This window comes from Phyllopteryx taeniolatus, chromosome 7 (assembly GCF_024500385.1).
Source record: "Phyllopteryx taeniolatus isolate TA_2022b chromosome 7, UOR_Ptae_1.2, whole genome shotgun sequence".
Classification (NCBI taxonomy): domain Eukaryota; kingdom Metazoa; phylum Chordata; class Actinopteri; order Syngnathiformes; family Syngnathidae; genus Phyllopteryx; species Phyllopteryx taeniolatus.
The window spans coordinates 5722746-5740431 of NC_084508.1; the positions used below are offsets into that span (position 1 = coordinate 5722746).

Here is a 17686-nt window from a genome sequence, read left to right on the forward strand (position 1 = left end):
CTTAAAATTGTCAGTCACAAAAAAAAGATGGGAATTTGCCACTTGAAAAAAAAGTGTTTTTATTTTTCCACTTGTGAGGGCAAAACTATGAAATTGTGTCAATTTTAAGGGGGAAAAAATCTGAATTTTCAAACACCAAAAAAAAACCGGGAATCAAGGAGATGAATTTTCAGTATTTTTCACCTGCGAGCACAAGCATTCGGAAATGTCAAAAATCTGTTTTGGTTTTTTTCCCCCCAAATCAATACAATTCAGTTGTTTATTTCAAACATGAACACTTAAATGTGAAAATCAAAAAATCTAGCTACAACAACAACTGTGTAACAACTTATGATAGTATCTTATAAATTTTGATACTCGTGAGAAAAAAAATCTGCAAAAACATTGGGTCACTAATCAAGTTTTACAGTTTTACTTTAATTTGAAGGCGAGTTTTGAGCATTTTCTAACGATGATCTCGCACAAAAATATTTGCTCCAAGAGTCATTTTTTTCTGACCCAAAAAAGTCAATTTCTCCGGAACCCATCATCCGATGTTGAAGATTCTTGGTGCGTTGTACTCTGATTGAAGCGTCCCTTCCAATCAAGACTCGGCATTTTGACACACTGTCATTTTTGGCAAATTTGTCACGTTGCTACTCGGCGTGAGGAAACATGCCATTTAGCTCCCGCTATTTGGGATCTTGCTAAATCGGGCGCTAAGTGTCTGTTGACTCGCGCTCGTCGTGATGTGTGTGCTCAGGGCTCCCGAGGGAGCGAGAGGATTTCCACGAGGTTTCCTGCTCCCTGTTTAAAAGCGGGGAGCCCCGCGGGACACGTTCGGCAATCCCATCCGCTCGCCGCAGCTGGCCTGTGATCCCCGGCCGCTACCAGGCTCCGTCTACACGCGCGCGTGCACTGCGTGAAGTGATTACCCCTCTCGTGATTCCGCCCACGCCCACGTGTTCCCCCGAGACAAGCCTTCCCTCCTTTGTTTAACGCGCATCCCGTTCCGTACGATAGGTAGCGGTGGCATAATTGAGGCGCAGAGGGAGCCCGTGATAGTGGGAATCATTCTACAAGGACGGATGAAAATATCCTCAAGTTTCCCTTGATCACATGGGCGCTTTGCGTCATCTTTCAGTGATCGCATCTGTTGTTGTAAAGGCGTCCTTTGATGTCCTTTTGGAAAGACGAGCGTGTAGAAAACGTTTTTTAACAGTATTCCAAAGCACCTCCATGTGTGTTTCCAAAAAAATAATAATAATCTTTGCTGATCACACTTTATAAAATTGTGTCACGTGGAAGCCCAAATTTTGGGAGGAATAATGTCACGTGTGTCCACAATCTCGCTGCTTGTGTGAGAGGTACAAAATATGTATATGATAGATTTGTGTGAGTTTTCACCTGGAATGATTGGAAGTAGTGTTTGTTCATCATGACATTTGGGAGAGAACAAAGAAATGTGACTTGGGAACAAAACAAAACCAAAAAATCTAATTGCCACTTAGTAACCAAAGAAAAATTGGAAAGTTGACACGAGAAAACAAAAATATGAATTGTCATTTGGATTCTTTTGTGAAAATAAAAACAAATATTATTTCATGAGATTTCTCCCCCAGAGCAATTTCTCCCCTTATATTTTGTCATGATTTCAATTTTATCGCAACTGCGCCACTTGACAACAAAAAATGAATCAACAAAAAGAATCAATCCCATGGGATGAAAACAATACATAATAATAAAACGAGTCGCTATCTGTCTGCTTTGTGAAGTAACGTCAAAGCAGAAACAAACTGATGTTAGCCACGCTGGTTAACTAGTTATCTGCCTCGGTGGCGAGTCTAGAGTATTTCTTTCACCAACTGTAGACAAACTAACTCTTATTGCTGGTTTCAAATGTTTATTTCAAGACTATAATATATTATCATGAACCTGAATTTGTCAGAGTGTGCGAGTGAGCGTCCTCGTAAATGAGGTGATATTGTATTGCAACTATTGCGTCCTCCAGCAGCCACTCTTTGTAAGCACGTTTTGCGTATCCTTCCTTGACGGAGATTTTTTTTTTGTTTTAATTAAAAAAAATTTAAGTATCCGAGTAACCAAATACCTGGGGGAAAAAAACAAACATTAAAAAAGGAGTGTGCCTTAACACGGTTAACCTGCCCATGCCTAATCAATGACTTGATTGAGATGAGAACGCATAAGAGCGCCACCTGCCAAATTTGAATACGGGCAAACATCAGATAGTGCTACAAACGCTAACGCGCTCGCGGGCTGCCGATCGTCCGTCAAATCATCCCAAAATGAAAAGGAAGCGTAATTAATGAAATGTGCGGTCGGAGATGGCATCGCTCGTCAGATGTGTCAAAAAATAACCCATTCTCTGATATCTCTTTCAAGGCTATTATTGTAAGATAGCGCTAATGAAATTGACAGTGGCATTAATTGGGCGCGCAGATAAGTGCCATTGAGTGGAGGACATCTTAAACCCAATTAAAGATATCGCCGGCGCAATTAAAGATATCCAAATGCCACACCAGTGCGCAATCGGGCTCTTTCCCCAGCAATCATATCACTCGTGACCCCTTTCAAAAGTTTGGTTTTATCGCGCTGACACTTTATTCTCTTTTGTAGGATTACGTTGAAGTCGCGCACACGCAGAAAGTCGGCTTCACCCAAAACGGGAAGCGGTGAAGTGCTAGTCTTGAAAGTAGCAGTCATTTTACCTATTTCAAAGAGAAGCTGTAGAAAACTTTTTGGGGCTTGGTAATGTAGGATTGTTCTTGTAAGATCTTTTTTTTTTCCCCCGCCCCCCCTTCAAAAAGTTTTTTTCAAAATGCCCTTAAATGTTTTCTTTTCTGTGAAATATCCAACAGCTTATATATAATATCTATAAAATATATATCAGCTTTCCAAGAGAATGAGTTTTCCTATAAGATTTCAGCTTTTATTCTGAGAAATATTGTTTTCCCCTGAAAATATGACCTTTTTTACTTGGAAATATACAATTATTTCGTGTAAAATTCAGATATTTTTCTGGAAAAAATACACAACTTTTTCTTGAAAACACATTACCTCTTTTCTCAGTACTATACTTTTTTGAATGCATTTTTTTTTCCTAAAATCGTATACCATACAATAGATATACATTTGTTTTACATGAAAATATTTTTCCTTGACTGTATACAACCTTTTTCAAAAATGAATCATTTCAAAAATACACAGCCATGTCTCAAATATTTATAACATGAACCTTTTTAAAAAAAAAAAAATAGCCTCTTTTTTTCCCTGTAAGATTCAAACTTTTTTTCAAGAATATACTTTTAAACAAAATTACTTGAAAATATTTCTCTAGTAAGATTCAGACATTTTTTCTGAAAAGTATACATTTCTAAAAAAAATCCTGACTTTTTTTCCAAGCTGGTTTTGTCATTCATACTACTTTAAAAAAAAAATTACTGACTTTTTCCTTTAAAATGTACAACTTTTTTCAAAAACATTTTTACATGAAAACATATTTATCTTGAACATATTCAACTATTGTCTAAAATATTTTTAGAATCACACAAATTACACAGCTTTTTATAGATTTAAAGATACACAACTTTTATTTCTTAAAAATATTATATATATATTAATTTTTTTTCCCTCTCGCAGTCACTTTTTTCTCTAAACTTTTTTTTTTTTTTTTTTAAATGACTTTTTTTTTCTCAAAAATCTCTTTTTTTGGGGGGAATCACAGTATAATTTTTTCCAAAATATTACTTTTTTACATGAAAACAAGTTTACAAAAGTAGCACACTACTTTATTCAAAAATGTAAACAAGATTTTTTGAAAAGAGACAACTTTTTGTCTCAAATATATAAAAGAAATAATAAACCACTTTTTGCTTTCAACACAAAACGATTTGGAGAAGTGAGTGCCGGGTGTTAAACTTCCCACTCCTGTTCCGTTGTCAGCATCCCACCTCCTTTGCCAGAAAAGTTCCCGCTCGACATCCTGTTTATTCGGCGAGCTGCCACTCTGTGCGTGACTCTTCTCTCTTCCCCTAGGGCGCTGCGCCAGCTGCGGGGAGAACGTGGTGGGCGAGGGCACCGGCTGCACGGCCATGGACCAGGTCTTCCACGTTGACTGTTTCGTGTGCATGACCTGCAGCGGCAAGCTGCGCGGCAAACCCTTCTACGCGGTGGACAAGAAGGCCTACTGCGAGCCCTGCTACGTGGTGAGTACGGCGCCGGTTGACGTCACACGTCGGCCGCTGCTGCTTTTAATAACCAGAGTGGAGCTTTTACAGGAGCAAAATCACACGGCGCGCCACCAAAAATGTCAAACTTTTTCAAAGATTAATGTGACCTTTAACCTGTACAACGCGATTGGCGGGGGGGGGGGGAATGAAATCTTTAAAAAGAAAATAAACAACTGCGATCATGTGGTTGCACATGTGTGAACACCCTCTCATAAGTGGGCACGTGGCTGTGTTCAGAATGATCTTGGTCACATTCTTAACTTGTGTTCAACGAGACACAGCACCCACCTGCCACCATTGAAAGTGCCTCTGATTGGTTGTTTTTATATCACAAAAAAACTGGAATTTGAACCGGGCGTGTAGAAATTTCCACTGTACCCAACTTTCTTTCTTGTAAGATTAAAGTTTTTCAAATTTATATACATTTTCCACTTCTGGGGAAAAAAAAGCGTTTTACCTCAAGATATATATATTTTTGTGAACATATACAACTTTCTTAAAAAGGTGTTTTTTTCTTTTTCCCACAAAATATGTACTTCTTTTTTAACATACACTTTAACACGGCAAGTTATTTCTCAAAATTCTACTTTTAAAAAAAATTTTGCTTTTTAAAAAATATATTTCCATAATTAAAATGTAAATTTTTTCCCCAACACTTTTTTTTCTTGAACCTAAACAACAAGCAGGGAGCTGCTGTCGACCACAACTCACGCCAGATGCTCACATGCTGAGTGAGCCAACCAACCCGACCCCAACTTCTGACATCGCTCACTAGGCCACGCCCCTTAAAGGCACATTCATAATGCAGCTATTATAGTACATGTTTGTTGTGCATGTTTTTTTAAGGGCATTCTGACATTATTTTGAATGAGTAATATAAACTATTTTTATACGTACTTGTCTTGCTACATGTCGAAAAACAAAGTTGTGACAACTTGACTAATGAGCTCAGCTTCCGTCTTTGACTTGATTTCTTTTTTTCTTCTTGTTCATGTTTTGAGTGAGCCGACGCTATCTGCAGTCGATAGAGGCGATGCGCCGATAAGCCAGTGTTGCACGGCTCTTTGTGTATTTAATAAATGTCAAAAGCATGTCGGGATGTTTTTTTTTTAATTAGTTTTGCTGAGCTGATAAAAGAGAAGAAGAAGAAGAAGGAAAATAAGTTTGAATTCTTCTGATGGCTTCCACGGTGGAAATGTTTGATTCGCATTGTGCCATCTTCTGCATCAACGCTGATGCGATTTATAAGCACCGATGTGACACGCCGCTAATTACCGGAATCAAGAAGTCAGTCACTTTTGGATTTTACTTCAAAGACCTCCACTCAGGCCCCAGAGGTGGGCAGAGTAGACAAATATTGGTACTTTAGAATAATATGACTCAAGTACAAAGTCGTCCTCAAAATATTGACTTGAGTAAGAGTACAATAAATGAAGAAAGCAGAGCATGAACGTCAAATAAAATTCCCAAAATAAGACACCATTTTCAATTTTGAACTGCCCATAAACCAAGAACACGTGCATTGGGCCCTACAGAAACATTATTTGCTTTATTCACGTGAAAGGTTGAATGACGAAGCCATTTGCTGAACAGCCTTATTGAGTGTGCGCGCGTGCGAGACAACAGCATGATGCATGTTTCACAGTGTTTTATGACCATAAAATAGGGCTAATGTTGCCACATGCACTGCCAAAACAACAACAGAAACATCTGCAACTTACCACGAGGTCTTTTTTCTCAAGTTAGAAATATCCAAGTTTGGGCAGTCACAATTTAAGGCTACACTGCATGACAAGGCTGTTTTTCAGAGTCTGTAAGTAAACACTCACGCGGCTGCCCCCCCACCCCCCCCCCCCCTCACCCCCACCCTCCAAAATGAGTCACTTGGATGAGCGCCTTGTGCCGTCCCATTGGCGAATTGGAGTCAAATGACACTCGTGAACACGTTGGATAGGCGCAAAGGCGCCTTGTGCGGAAGTCGAAGATGAAGTCTAAAAATAGATTGCGCATGCAATAATTGATAAATAAAAGTAGCGAGAAGCACGTCGATCATTGTTACGAAGTGAAAGTATCGATTCGTCACATACTCAAGTACTCAAATACTCTTAAAAAGGTTAGTGGATGGTTTAAAATGGGGGAGTAAATACTATAGATAGACTGATATTGTTTTTTCAGTGCCGATATTCATTTGCTGTAAAAAAGGGAAATATTGCTGTCAAAAGTTTGAATAATGCAAACTCCAACACTTTGTTTAAATGGCTTTCAGCATACTGTCTCTTTATTAAACAGCTTTTTTCAAATTTGCAGCATGTTAAAAGTTTTTTTTTAATGTTAGATAATAGACATTTGGACTTTGTATTAAAAAGTGCAAACAGCTCCCAAGTTCAGCAAAATCTCTTCTAAAGTTAAATGAAACCTTAAACACATTTTCTACAGTAAATCCAGTTTTCCAAAATGTAATTTGAATGTCACTGAAATGTCCCTCGTCACTTATCTTTGTTTTAGGTTCAAATAAAAAACAAAGTGCAGCATCTTATAAAGTCACCTGAAATATATGAACAAACAAAAGGCTGATGCTGATATGTGTCAAAAGTGGTTAAGCTAGGATTAGGGGTTTGGGTCTAATAGTAAAATTAGGGCTCGCTGACTGGAGGTCCTGAGTGATATCACGGATGAAAATGTGTGTGTCTCACAAAAGCCAAAGAAAAAGCCAAACACAATGAGTTGATCCTTTTATGCGCAGCAGCTGTCGAATGTGTACAAAATGGAGGAAAGCGGGAGAGGTGGCGTCTCTCTTAAATCTTGCCGTTTGCGAGGCACTCACCGCGATTGTGCCCGTCTCGTCTGGAACTGCTCCAAACGGGATCATTGAACAACTTTATTTATGAATTTCATCAGCATAAATGTTCTTCTGGCGCGGGATCAAAAGCGCGCCGTGGAAAATCGGAATTCCTTAATGGAAGTCGTTCCTCCTCCTCTTATTTCCATCCCGCGGGGGGCTCCAGTAGTGTCGCTTCGCCGTGAGGAAGGAAGAGGAAAGGTTTGCGTCCGACCGAGTCGGTCGGTCGGTCGGTCGGTCGGTCGAGGAGTATCCCGACAGGCGCGCCACCCGGGCCTCTTCGGCCCTGGGACGAAGTTCGCGACGCGGTCCCGGCGGCTGCCATTCGCCTTCGCACGGCCGCGATCTGCCTCGAGAATTCCGTGTCGGTGCCCTTTGGGCTGTACAGCGGTCGACGTGTTTTTGTTAAATCTACATTTTTAAATCGAAATGTACCATTGGCAAAATTAAAACTGATAAATGTGGCAGGAAAAAGTCAAAACTTAAAATATTTGTGAAGCCACAACAAAATGTAGGGGAAAAAAATCTATTAATATACAAGAATATGACAAATATTTGTAAAATAAAAACATGCAAACTGCTACAATAGATTTATATGCACATTAACAAAATGTTTAAAATATTAACATCTAAAACATAAAAATATAGAAATATGTAAAGAAAAATACTAAAATAATGAAAAACTATATTTTAAAAAAATAGGGAATGCAGTTAAATATTTGTAAAATTAAAAAGAATACAGAATATTCATTCATTTAAAATATCAAAATATATTTAAAAATTGAAAAACAATTTTAAAAACAGAAATAGCAATTTGTGAAAAACAATATATATATATATATATTTATAAAACAAAAATGTACACAGATATTACTGTTTGAAAAATATTTATGAAATCCAAATAAGCATAGAAAATAATAATGCAAAAATGTATACAAACTGTAAAAGAAACTTTTGTGTAAAAATATAGAAAAACAAACCAAATATGAACATATTTTTGCAAAATACAAAGATTTACAAAATAGTAATATTTCTGAAATTCTATTTCTTTTTTTTTTGTTTTTTTTCTTTGTCTAAAAAATACTTTTTTCCCGAGGGGGGGGGGGGGGGGACATTTTGCCAAGGTTGTCTGACTTGAATTCTTGCAAAAAAATAAACGTTTCTTCTTGAAAAACAAAACAAAGAAAAAACCCCACCTTTTCTCTGTCAAGATGTCCGTTTTTTGCTATGAACAAAGAAACAACATTGCGCTTTTGAATATGGTCTATTTGGCTTGGATTTGGGAAAAACAAAAAACAGAACCGCGCGGGACGTTCACTCCATTTACCGCCGGCAACAACGGTGGTGACGGTCTGCGGAAAAGACATTTGTCCCTTTCACATCCCCCCTACGCATGTCCACGAAGGCGTACGTACGTACGTACGTACGTCTTAATGCGCTCCGAGAAACAAGGTCACACTGAAAGAAGCGTAGCGAAGAGATAAAAAATACTATTTAAAGAAAAGAAAACCTAATCTGTCCTCCGCCTCTTTTTGCCAGGATTTTTTTTTTCCACGAGCATCCCGGAGGTCACGGACACCGAGTGGCCTGAATGTAATTAGGGCGATTATCTGGCACCGTACAAAAGCGAGCTTATTGCAAAGAAATGACGGCGGCCGTATCGCTGCCTCGACCTGTCAGTCAAACGTGGATGACGGATGAAGGCTCACCCTCGCGCTACTTTTTATTGTCGTTTCTTCCGACTGAAAATGTCACCATGGTGATTGTGGAGCTAGGGAATGAGCCAATGATGCGTTCGGAATTATTCACTCGTTCCCTCCTCCCTAATCACTATATTACAATGTTTATGTCGTGAACTACATGCACAAGTGTGCACACCCTCTTCTTACTGAGGATCTGGCTGTGTCGAATCTACCAATCACGTTCAAAGTCGGCCAGCATTTAAAGTGCTCCTGATTACATTTGTTTTATTATATCACCAGAACCTGGCAATTTCAACAGGGGTGTGTAGACTTTTTATATCCACTGTATATAATGCACTCTGTGGTTTTGTGATTAGAGAAAAGTGAATGAGTGCATGATTCGGAACACAGCCATTATGGTAATTGCAAGTGAGGTCATTTTAACACAAGTTTGAAGTAGGATTTCATAAGCTTCCACGTCTTTTCGCAACCGACAATTTGACAGCAGAATCCCGCTTCAGTTTCTATTCATAGTCTCCTTTTCATTTGCAAAATTTACATGAAAATCTCTCACAACACACACGCAGACAAATGTCGAGGATGGTTTTTATGTGCGTGATTTAAAATGCATACAGTATTAAATGATAAGGGTTAATAAGTTGTGCTTTCGTCATACTTTAATTGATTGCCTTGGATTTGTAGTGTTTAAGCTCTATAGCTACTGTGGAGATTTTTAGCATTTAAAAAATATTGATAAATGTTGAAAAAAAAAAAATACATATGTACAAATAAAAACAATATTTGAAAAATATAAATAATAGAATGTAAGATAAGTATTGGAAAATGTTTTTAGACATAAAACAGTATAATAATATCTATAATGTTTAAATCTGCAAAATGCAAAGAAATATTTGTTAGAAATGATATCAAAATGGAATGAATGTAATTTCAAAAATAAAATGTAGAAAAAACCAACTTTTTTGACTGATATACACGAGAAAACGTTTATGAAAAAATTTATAAAATACTAGCTTTTTAAAAAAAATATTAAATGCTGAAAAATATACTGGGGGGGGGGTTGAATTTTCTCAGGTAAAAATCTAAAATCATACAAACTGAAACCTTCCTCTCACAAATGCAATACACTACAAAACAACATATATATCATTTTTTTTAAATAAAATACTAGATTAAAAAAATCAGTTTTATTAAAAACCGCTAAAACTATATGTACTTGGAAAAATCTTGATTTTCTAACCGGTAAAAATCTGAATTCTTTTTTTACTCAAACACGAAATCCCGCTTGAAGATTTCAACGCCTTACCGCCATTACACTTGAAATCCGGCGCACCCCCTGGAGAGTGACGCTAAACTCCGCAGTTTGGGAATCCCTGCTGTCATCGTGCTTTTTATCCCAATAAGTGCTCGAATGCACGAGCCAATCCCCAAGACGTCAGAATGGATACATTGCGATCGTCTACGAATGGATCTGAAAAATAAAGACAAATCTTGACATACAATGCTCACATTTTATCTTTTTATTTTGTGGAAACAACAAGCACATTGCATGGGGTAAGAATGTGAATATGTAATTATTATAGTAGGGTGCCCTTACATTTTTAATCCGGCGCACCCCCTGGAAAGCACTCACACTGTGGTTTGGCAATACTTGCTCTCGTTGTGCTTGTTATCCGAATGAGTGCTTGAACGCACGACGCAATCCACACCATACATTAAAAATAAAAGATTTCATTCGGAAAAAAATAGCCCATTTCATGAGTGCAAATATTTCTATTTGAATGAGTGCTTGAATGCACGAGGGAATCCAGGCGATACATAAAAAAAAAAAGCAAAATAAAACAAATTCAAATGTGCAAAATAAATATATTTAATCCTGAAAATACTCGTATTTAAATGTTTTTTTAAGTCACATTTAATGGGGGGGGGGGGGAATGTAAACATATTTTTATCCGAACAACTGCTCAAATGCACGAGGCGATCCAGATGATACATAAAAACAAATACATGGAAAATTTAAACATTAGAAATAACAACATTCATTACTGAAAATATTATTAATATATTTACCCTCATTTTCTTTCATGGGGGAAAAATGTAAAATATTTTATCAGATTGAGTGCTTGATTCCACGTGGCAATCCAGGTGACACATTAAGAAATAAAAATAAATACATTTAAAAATTTAAATAAAAAAAAATTATGCTGAAAATACTTTTTTTTGGGGGGGGGGGGGGGGTAGGTAACATTTCTTGAGGGGAAAAAATGTCAAGATCATTTTAGCCGAATTGGTGCGCAAATCCAGACGATATCGCCGTTGTCTACCGCCATGCTTGACTGGATATATACAATTTGTTTTACATTTTAAAATGGCCTTTTATTGTGGGCAGCCTAAGACACACCTGTGCAATAATCATGCTGTCTCATCAGCATCTTGATATGCCACACCTGTGAGCTGCAAGGATTATCTCGTCAAAGGAGAACTGCTCACTAACGCAGACTGATACATATTTGTGAGGGGGAAAAAAACCTTTTGTGCACGTAGAAGTCTTCAATCTTTGAGTTCAGCTCATGAAAAATGGGAGCAAAAGCAAAGTGTTTGCGTTCATATTTTTCAGCATTTCTAAGAAATTGACACTATTACAAGTGTGGGAGAATATTATTATGTAGTATATACGTGACAAATGACCGTAGTCGTGCGCGCGCAGTGTAGTTGTGTGTGTAATGGTAATCCTGTCATCTTGTTGTAGTGCACTTAATCAACTAGTGACAACACATTGAGCTGCTTAAAGGCCTTTGCGAGCTCGCGTCGCGCTGCTCAAATGGAGGCGCAATCCGCATTAGCCCCAATCCCGCAGATTAACACCGTTTAAACTTGATGCCACCATTATTCAACGGTGAGACCTTTTATCCCGTACTGTCACACTTTTAGCCCCCCCCCCCCCCAAAAAAGAAATCCTCTTTTTCATCTTTTTTTTTTTTTTTTTTTTAAACATTGCAGTCAAATATCCATTCTTGCTTTTAATACCCTTGCAGACTGGTGGTGTCCCACCTCTTACTACCCCCAAAATTGGGAAATTGCATTCGACCGCTCCCTCAATCTATTTTGGGGCCGTTTATATACATGTTTTTTTTAAAAGTCTTACAAAGGTCAAATAAGAAATATTACAAAAATGAATACAATTGAAAATAGAAAAATAATAAAAATGTTTGAAAAAAATACAAATAATTTTTCAAATAAGTTTAAAAACATCATTTAAAGCTATGTGACTATTAATGCGTTTAATATGTAAAAATGTGCAAAAATAAAACAAGTAGAAATTAAAAATATATATATATATAAATAAATGAAAAAATATCAATATGTAAAATCACAAATCTAAAAATAGTTAGGAAATGCAAAATATAAAAAATATAATTATGCAAGTTTAAAAATTACAAATACTTTTATAAATATAAAAAGACAAAATTGAAAGTACAATATAAACACACACTATACAAGTAAAATACCTAAAACTATTTATGCAAGTGAAAAATATTTAATAGCAAAAATAAGAAAATGTTAAAAACAAAGGTAAATATTCCAAATATAAATATTTACACAAGTACAAATAAGAAAACATTTCAAATGTGTACAAATAAAATTAGAAAAATAATAGTAATAAAGTTTTTAAAAAATCATTTAAAATGTAAAAATATTTATACGAGTTCAAATAAAAACCACATCTAAAAATATAGAAAATATTTATAAAAGTGAAATAAGAACAAATAAGGGGCTAGTAAGACTAAAAACAAATCACATCAGTGTTTTAACGCAATTTTGTAAATCGGCGGATTATCTAATTTAATGGCAAATTTCACCCCATCGCTGTATTCTGATGTCAAAATATCGTCAATGGGCGAATGGGTCCGAAATTAGCATGTAGCGTTAACAGCCACACAAACACGCTAATTGGCTTGGCAAGTGTGGCGACGCGGCGGCATGAATGGGATGGCACGTGGCGTGGCTGTCTAATTGCTGGGCTCCTTTGAGGAATTAACACCGACTTAATCACGTGTGGAAAATACACAAGTTAATTACCAAACACGCGCACACATGAATATTTGATGACTCAACACAACCCTCTTTGTGAGGTGTGTGTGTGTGTGTGTGTGTGGGGAGGGGGGGGAGGGGGTCTACAGTTTACAGTCTCCGTAAGAGGGCCCTGAACGCACCGCCGCGTCTGCATGTGACGACCCGCATATCCGTCACAGGGAGTGGTGACAGGTGTGTGGGCGGGAAGAAGTCAGCTCAAATTAAAGTCACATCGCTGACAACGAGACGCCGCCATGATCCTCGTCGTCTCGTCTGCCATTGTACCGGAACACGGAAGACCCGCTGTCAATAAATACCCTTTTATATTTCTACACAATCCCACGTATATCCTTTGGACACTCAAAAGATGTACAGGGCATTGATAACATCTCTTAACAAGTCCACAAATTTATGACAAAAGCAAATGAATAGAGATATGAGGAGCGATATCGTAACCTGATGGGCGAAAACGCTGAGGCAGAGCGATAAGGATTTTTTATGACACATTGTGTCATGTGATCAAGTGGCTCGAATGCTGCCATGCTAATGGTCGGAATGCTAACGTATTGCAAGAGAGCAGTCCCAATATATGCAACATGACATCAAAATCATACAGCATTGTCCAGTCAAGTCATGTTTTGCCTGGGCTCCGGCCGTCGAGGTACGCCAGCGTGCCAGGCGAATGTCATCGCAGTATCCCGATCCGACAGGCTTCGACGCCTTCCCCGGGCATCCTTTTGGCTCCGCACCTCTGAGCTACACAAACAAATCGCTAAGATGGCGTCTTCTCTGCCAATTGACTTGAGGTGTGCGTAGGTGCGAGCGCGTCACCCGGATGGAGAGTGATCCTCTTAATGGGGAGCTCGCTCTCAGCCTCGGTGACCTCGAAAACCGTATATTCCGAGGGAGTGTTTGTGACATCCTCGGTCCAAATGTTTGTGACGGCTCCTTGAAGGAATGTTCATTTGGGTGTCGGCGAAGCTGAAGTTTCCACTCAGTGGACCTGACCAAGTTTTCACCACCTGAGCTTGGCCGGAAAGAGTTAAGTTCATGGCGAAGGCCCGCGCATCAGACCTGGATCAAGGTGTCGGCGGGCGGTGCCACTGTCACATTCCGGCTAGGAGACCGTGGCCCCGCAGCGCCTCTCCGTCTTAAATGTCACTCGGCAGCAGAACGTGAACGACGCCGCGTTTCGTTCAATGTGACGGGCGACACAGAGGCTCGGATCCGGCAGGAGCGCTGCCTTAAATTCCGTTCAGGAGCAGAAATTGAACCGCGTCTCGCAGACTTGTGACAGGCCACCAAGCGGGCCTTCCTGCGTAGAATAAAAGGCGGCAGCAGTACCGCCACTCCAATCCGGTCCGGCCTGCTTCTCTGCCTTAAAGCCCCTTTCACACTGAACTTAGCAAAGTCGCCGAACCCATACGTTGTGTGTGTGCTGCGATGACGGAAGGTCACCTGTGTTGCAAGGTGGGCATTTGCGATCGCAGCACGTCGCCTCGCATTGAAAAATGTTCACCTCGTCACTGTGACGGCAGACGGCGCCCCCCCCCCCCCCCCCCCCCCCCCCCCTGTAGGAGAAGGGGCTGGCAGAGTGATGACAGCAAAAGATTTTGGAGGACAAAAGGCGGTGAATGCAGTGCTGCGATCACGCTCGGACCCAAACAACGCGGCCCTGCCTCTGCGCCTAAAATGCCGCTTGGCAGTAGAAAGTGAGCCTTCTGTATGGTATGGACAGCTGGCGGGCCCAGAAACACCCTCCTGGTGGAGGGTCTGGCCCGGCAGCATTTCTTTTTTTTCTTTTTATACACTTTTCCTGACCTTGGCACTACTTGGTCACAGATTCTCACTCGGCTTACTCGACAACTTTTGATAAGACCGGCTCGAGGAGACCAAGTTCGGTTCAGGTGGCAGCAGTGGAATGGGTTTCACCGCCACGGGCCAGACCAGTCTCTCCCAAACGTGGCACTTTGCACGCTGAGGTCTGGAAGACGTTGGGAAGCTCTGGCCCCACGCCATCCCGTTCCTGGACCCGGCAGTTTTGCCAAACTGCACCGAGGCCATGCTTCAGGAGCGTGAGGCAGCGCCGGGCCATGTTGTACGAGCTGGAGCGAGATCGCATCACCGCTGCCACCTTTTATTCTGCGCAGTCAGGCCTGATTCTGGTTTGATGCGTGCCCGGTCATATTCAACGAAACTCTGTGTAGTAGCTAGCCCCCACCCTATCTTTTATTGCTTTTCCTGACCTTGGCACTCTGCGCTACCTCACTGCAGCTACTTACCAGACACATTTTGACAAACCTGTCTGGACCATGCAGAGTTTAGTTGAACGTGACAGGCCACACATCAAGCCTTGCTGCGTAGAATAAAAGGTGTCAGGGGTACCGTGATCTCACTCCAACTCGGACATCGTAGCCCGGCACTGCCGCCTTAAATCCCACTCGGGAGTTGAAATTGAACCCCGTCTCACCGACTTGGACTTTCCTTCGACGTGACGCGCCTCACTTCAGGCCTCCCTAGCAGAACAAAAGGTGGCAGTGGTGCCGCCGGAGGTCCCGCTCTGGCCCGGCACTGCCTCTCCGCCTTAAATTCCGCCATGCGGCAGAAAGTGACCCCTCTGGACTTTAGGCAACAACTCCTCCTGCGCTTGCCGAGAGAAAGTGACAAAGAGCCCGGCGGTAGTCGGCCGATGTCATGAGTCGGAGTGACATTGCGGCGGGTCAGCAGTGGGTCGCCGATATTTTCCTTCCCGCTCGCTTCCCCCGGGCGAGGAAATGTGCTTAGACAAAAAACATGAGGGAGCTCCTGTAACTCTTGTCCAAACAATGGAGTCTAATAGCAACCCTTTTGGGCCAGGGGCAGGACAAACTATCGGCGTATATCGTATCGTTATCTCTCACGGTGCAGGATACATACAGACAGTGACAATTGCTCTCAACATATCAGGGCGGGAGACGCGAGTGTGTTAAACATCACACCACCGATCGACACTGTTGCGGGGGTCTTGTCTCACGACCATCTCTCCTTTCTTGGTCTGTCATTGGCTATAAATAAGCTGGTAACAAGACATTTCGCATCTCTGGTCCATACCTGCCATGTTTTGGAATATCTCTCCTCTCTTTGTGAGTCACTGCTGTTCTTGATTTCCCTCACTCGTGTCGCTAAATTAGCTAATAAGATTAAGTTCGGTTTGTTTGATCTGTCCCCACCTTGTATTTATTTTTATTTTTTTATTCGATTAAAAAGAAATGCGGTCTCGTCTTGATAGCATCTCTCCTCTCTTTGTCAGTCATCGTCATTGGAGCTAAATAAGCTATTATCGCTAAGTTTAGCAGGTTAGATCCATCTCCGCCATGTTTGACAAAACCCTTGATGTTCTTTTTTTTTCACTCCCCCTAGCATATTTCCTCCCTTTTTTGTGAGTCATTGTCGTCAACTTCATTTTCATGTGTCACTAAATAAGCCAAAAAAAGCTGAAATTTAGCAAGTCAGAACTGTCTCCACAAAAACATTCGCCTGACACACTACGTTGGATGTTATTTTCACCATTTGTATTTTATTTTTTTGTCTCGTCTAGCATCTCTCCTCTCGAAGATAATTGCGCGAATGTGGCATGTCCGATGTGTCGCCACCATGTTTTCTTTCTTTTGTCTCGCTAGCATCGCTTGTCTCTCTGTGAGTCATTGTCTTTGGCGCTACATCATGTCGCGCTAACTATGCTAATTTTCGCATGTTCAATCTGTCGCCGCCATGTTTGAAGAAACATTTGATGTTATTTTGGTTAGTTTTATTTCTTTCTCCTCGCTACCATATCTCCTCTCCTTGTCAGTCATTGTCTTTGGAACTTAATAAGTTAATAACGCAAAGTTTAGCTTGTCCCATCCATGGCCGCCGCCGTGTTTGAAGAAACGTTTGTTGTTTCCGTTGAACCACTTTTCATTTTTTCATCTCGTCTCGCCAGCATCTCTCATGTGGCTCAATGAGCTAATAAAGCTAACTTTAGCATGTCCGAGCCATCGCCGCCATGTTCCAAGAAACCTTTGATGTTATTTTCGTCGAACCGCGTTTCTTTTTTCGTCTCGCCTCTCTAGCATCTCTCCTCTCTTTGTGAGTCATCATCGTCCGCTCTTCTTCATTTCATCTCCTACAACTTCCTCCTTGTAAATGGCACAAGAGGCTCGTTTGTCAAGCTTCGTTAAGTCACCTTCTCTCCCCCCCCCCCCCCCCCTTTTTTTTTTTTCTTTTTTTTTTTGCAGAGGTGACTCATCCATCCGGCATTATGTCCCGTCTTTCCTCCGGTCGCTCATTCGCCGGTCCCACAGCAGTAACGCCAGGCACCGAGCAGACGCGGCACTGAATCAGCTCGGCAGTAAATTTAGCGGCGGCAAGTTCATCCTGCCAGGTCATAAATCGCGTGCAAAGCGCAGCCTGCCTCCCGTCAGCCCCATTCGACCTCGCAGAAAACACGACGGGGAAAGAAAAAAAAATATATACTAGGTGTAAAATGTGTGTCAAAAGCGGAGAGATGAAGTTATTCCCCCGGTTTGGAACACTGCTGTGTTATTATATGCGGGAAATCGGTGATGCAATCGTGAGCGGTTTTCACATCATTCGGGGACTGGAGATGCAGATGTCAGGATGTTTGAATCACAGTGAATAAGCAGATGTAGGCTGCCGGGGTTCCTTCAATCATGGCTAGCATTTTAAGCACTCTCATTGGACGCCTTCACGTGTCAATCATTATAGTCGCACCACTGGTCAAAGCAGAAAGAAGAAGAAGAAAAAAATAAATAAATAAAAGTTTGGAGACGTGAGGCAGTTTGAATGCCAGGATTTAATTTCAC

The 17686-nt window shown here is 40.5% G+C and overlaps 1 protein-coding gene across 6 annotated transcripts in view; it reads left to right on the forward strand.

The window, feature by feature from the left end:
- lpp (LIM domain containing preferred translocation partner in lipoma) overlaps positions 1 to 17686 on the forward strand; it is a 133866-nt gene that overhangs the window by 105384 nt on the left and 10796 nt on the right. For all 6 annotated transcript variants that reach the window (XM_061780189.1, XM_061780185.1, XM_061780187.1 and 3 more), the window contains one exon: positions 4036 to 4205. In XM_061780189.1, coding sequence (XP_061636173.1) covers positions 4036 to 4205 — 170 coding nt within the window. The remainder of the gene's footprint in view (positions 1 to 4035; positions 4206 to 17686) is intronic.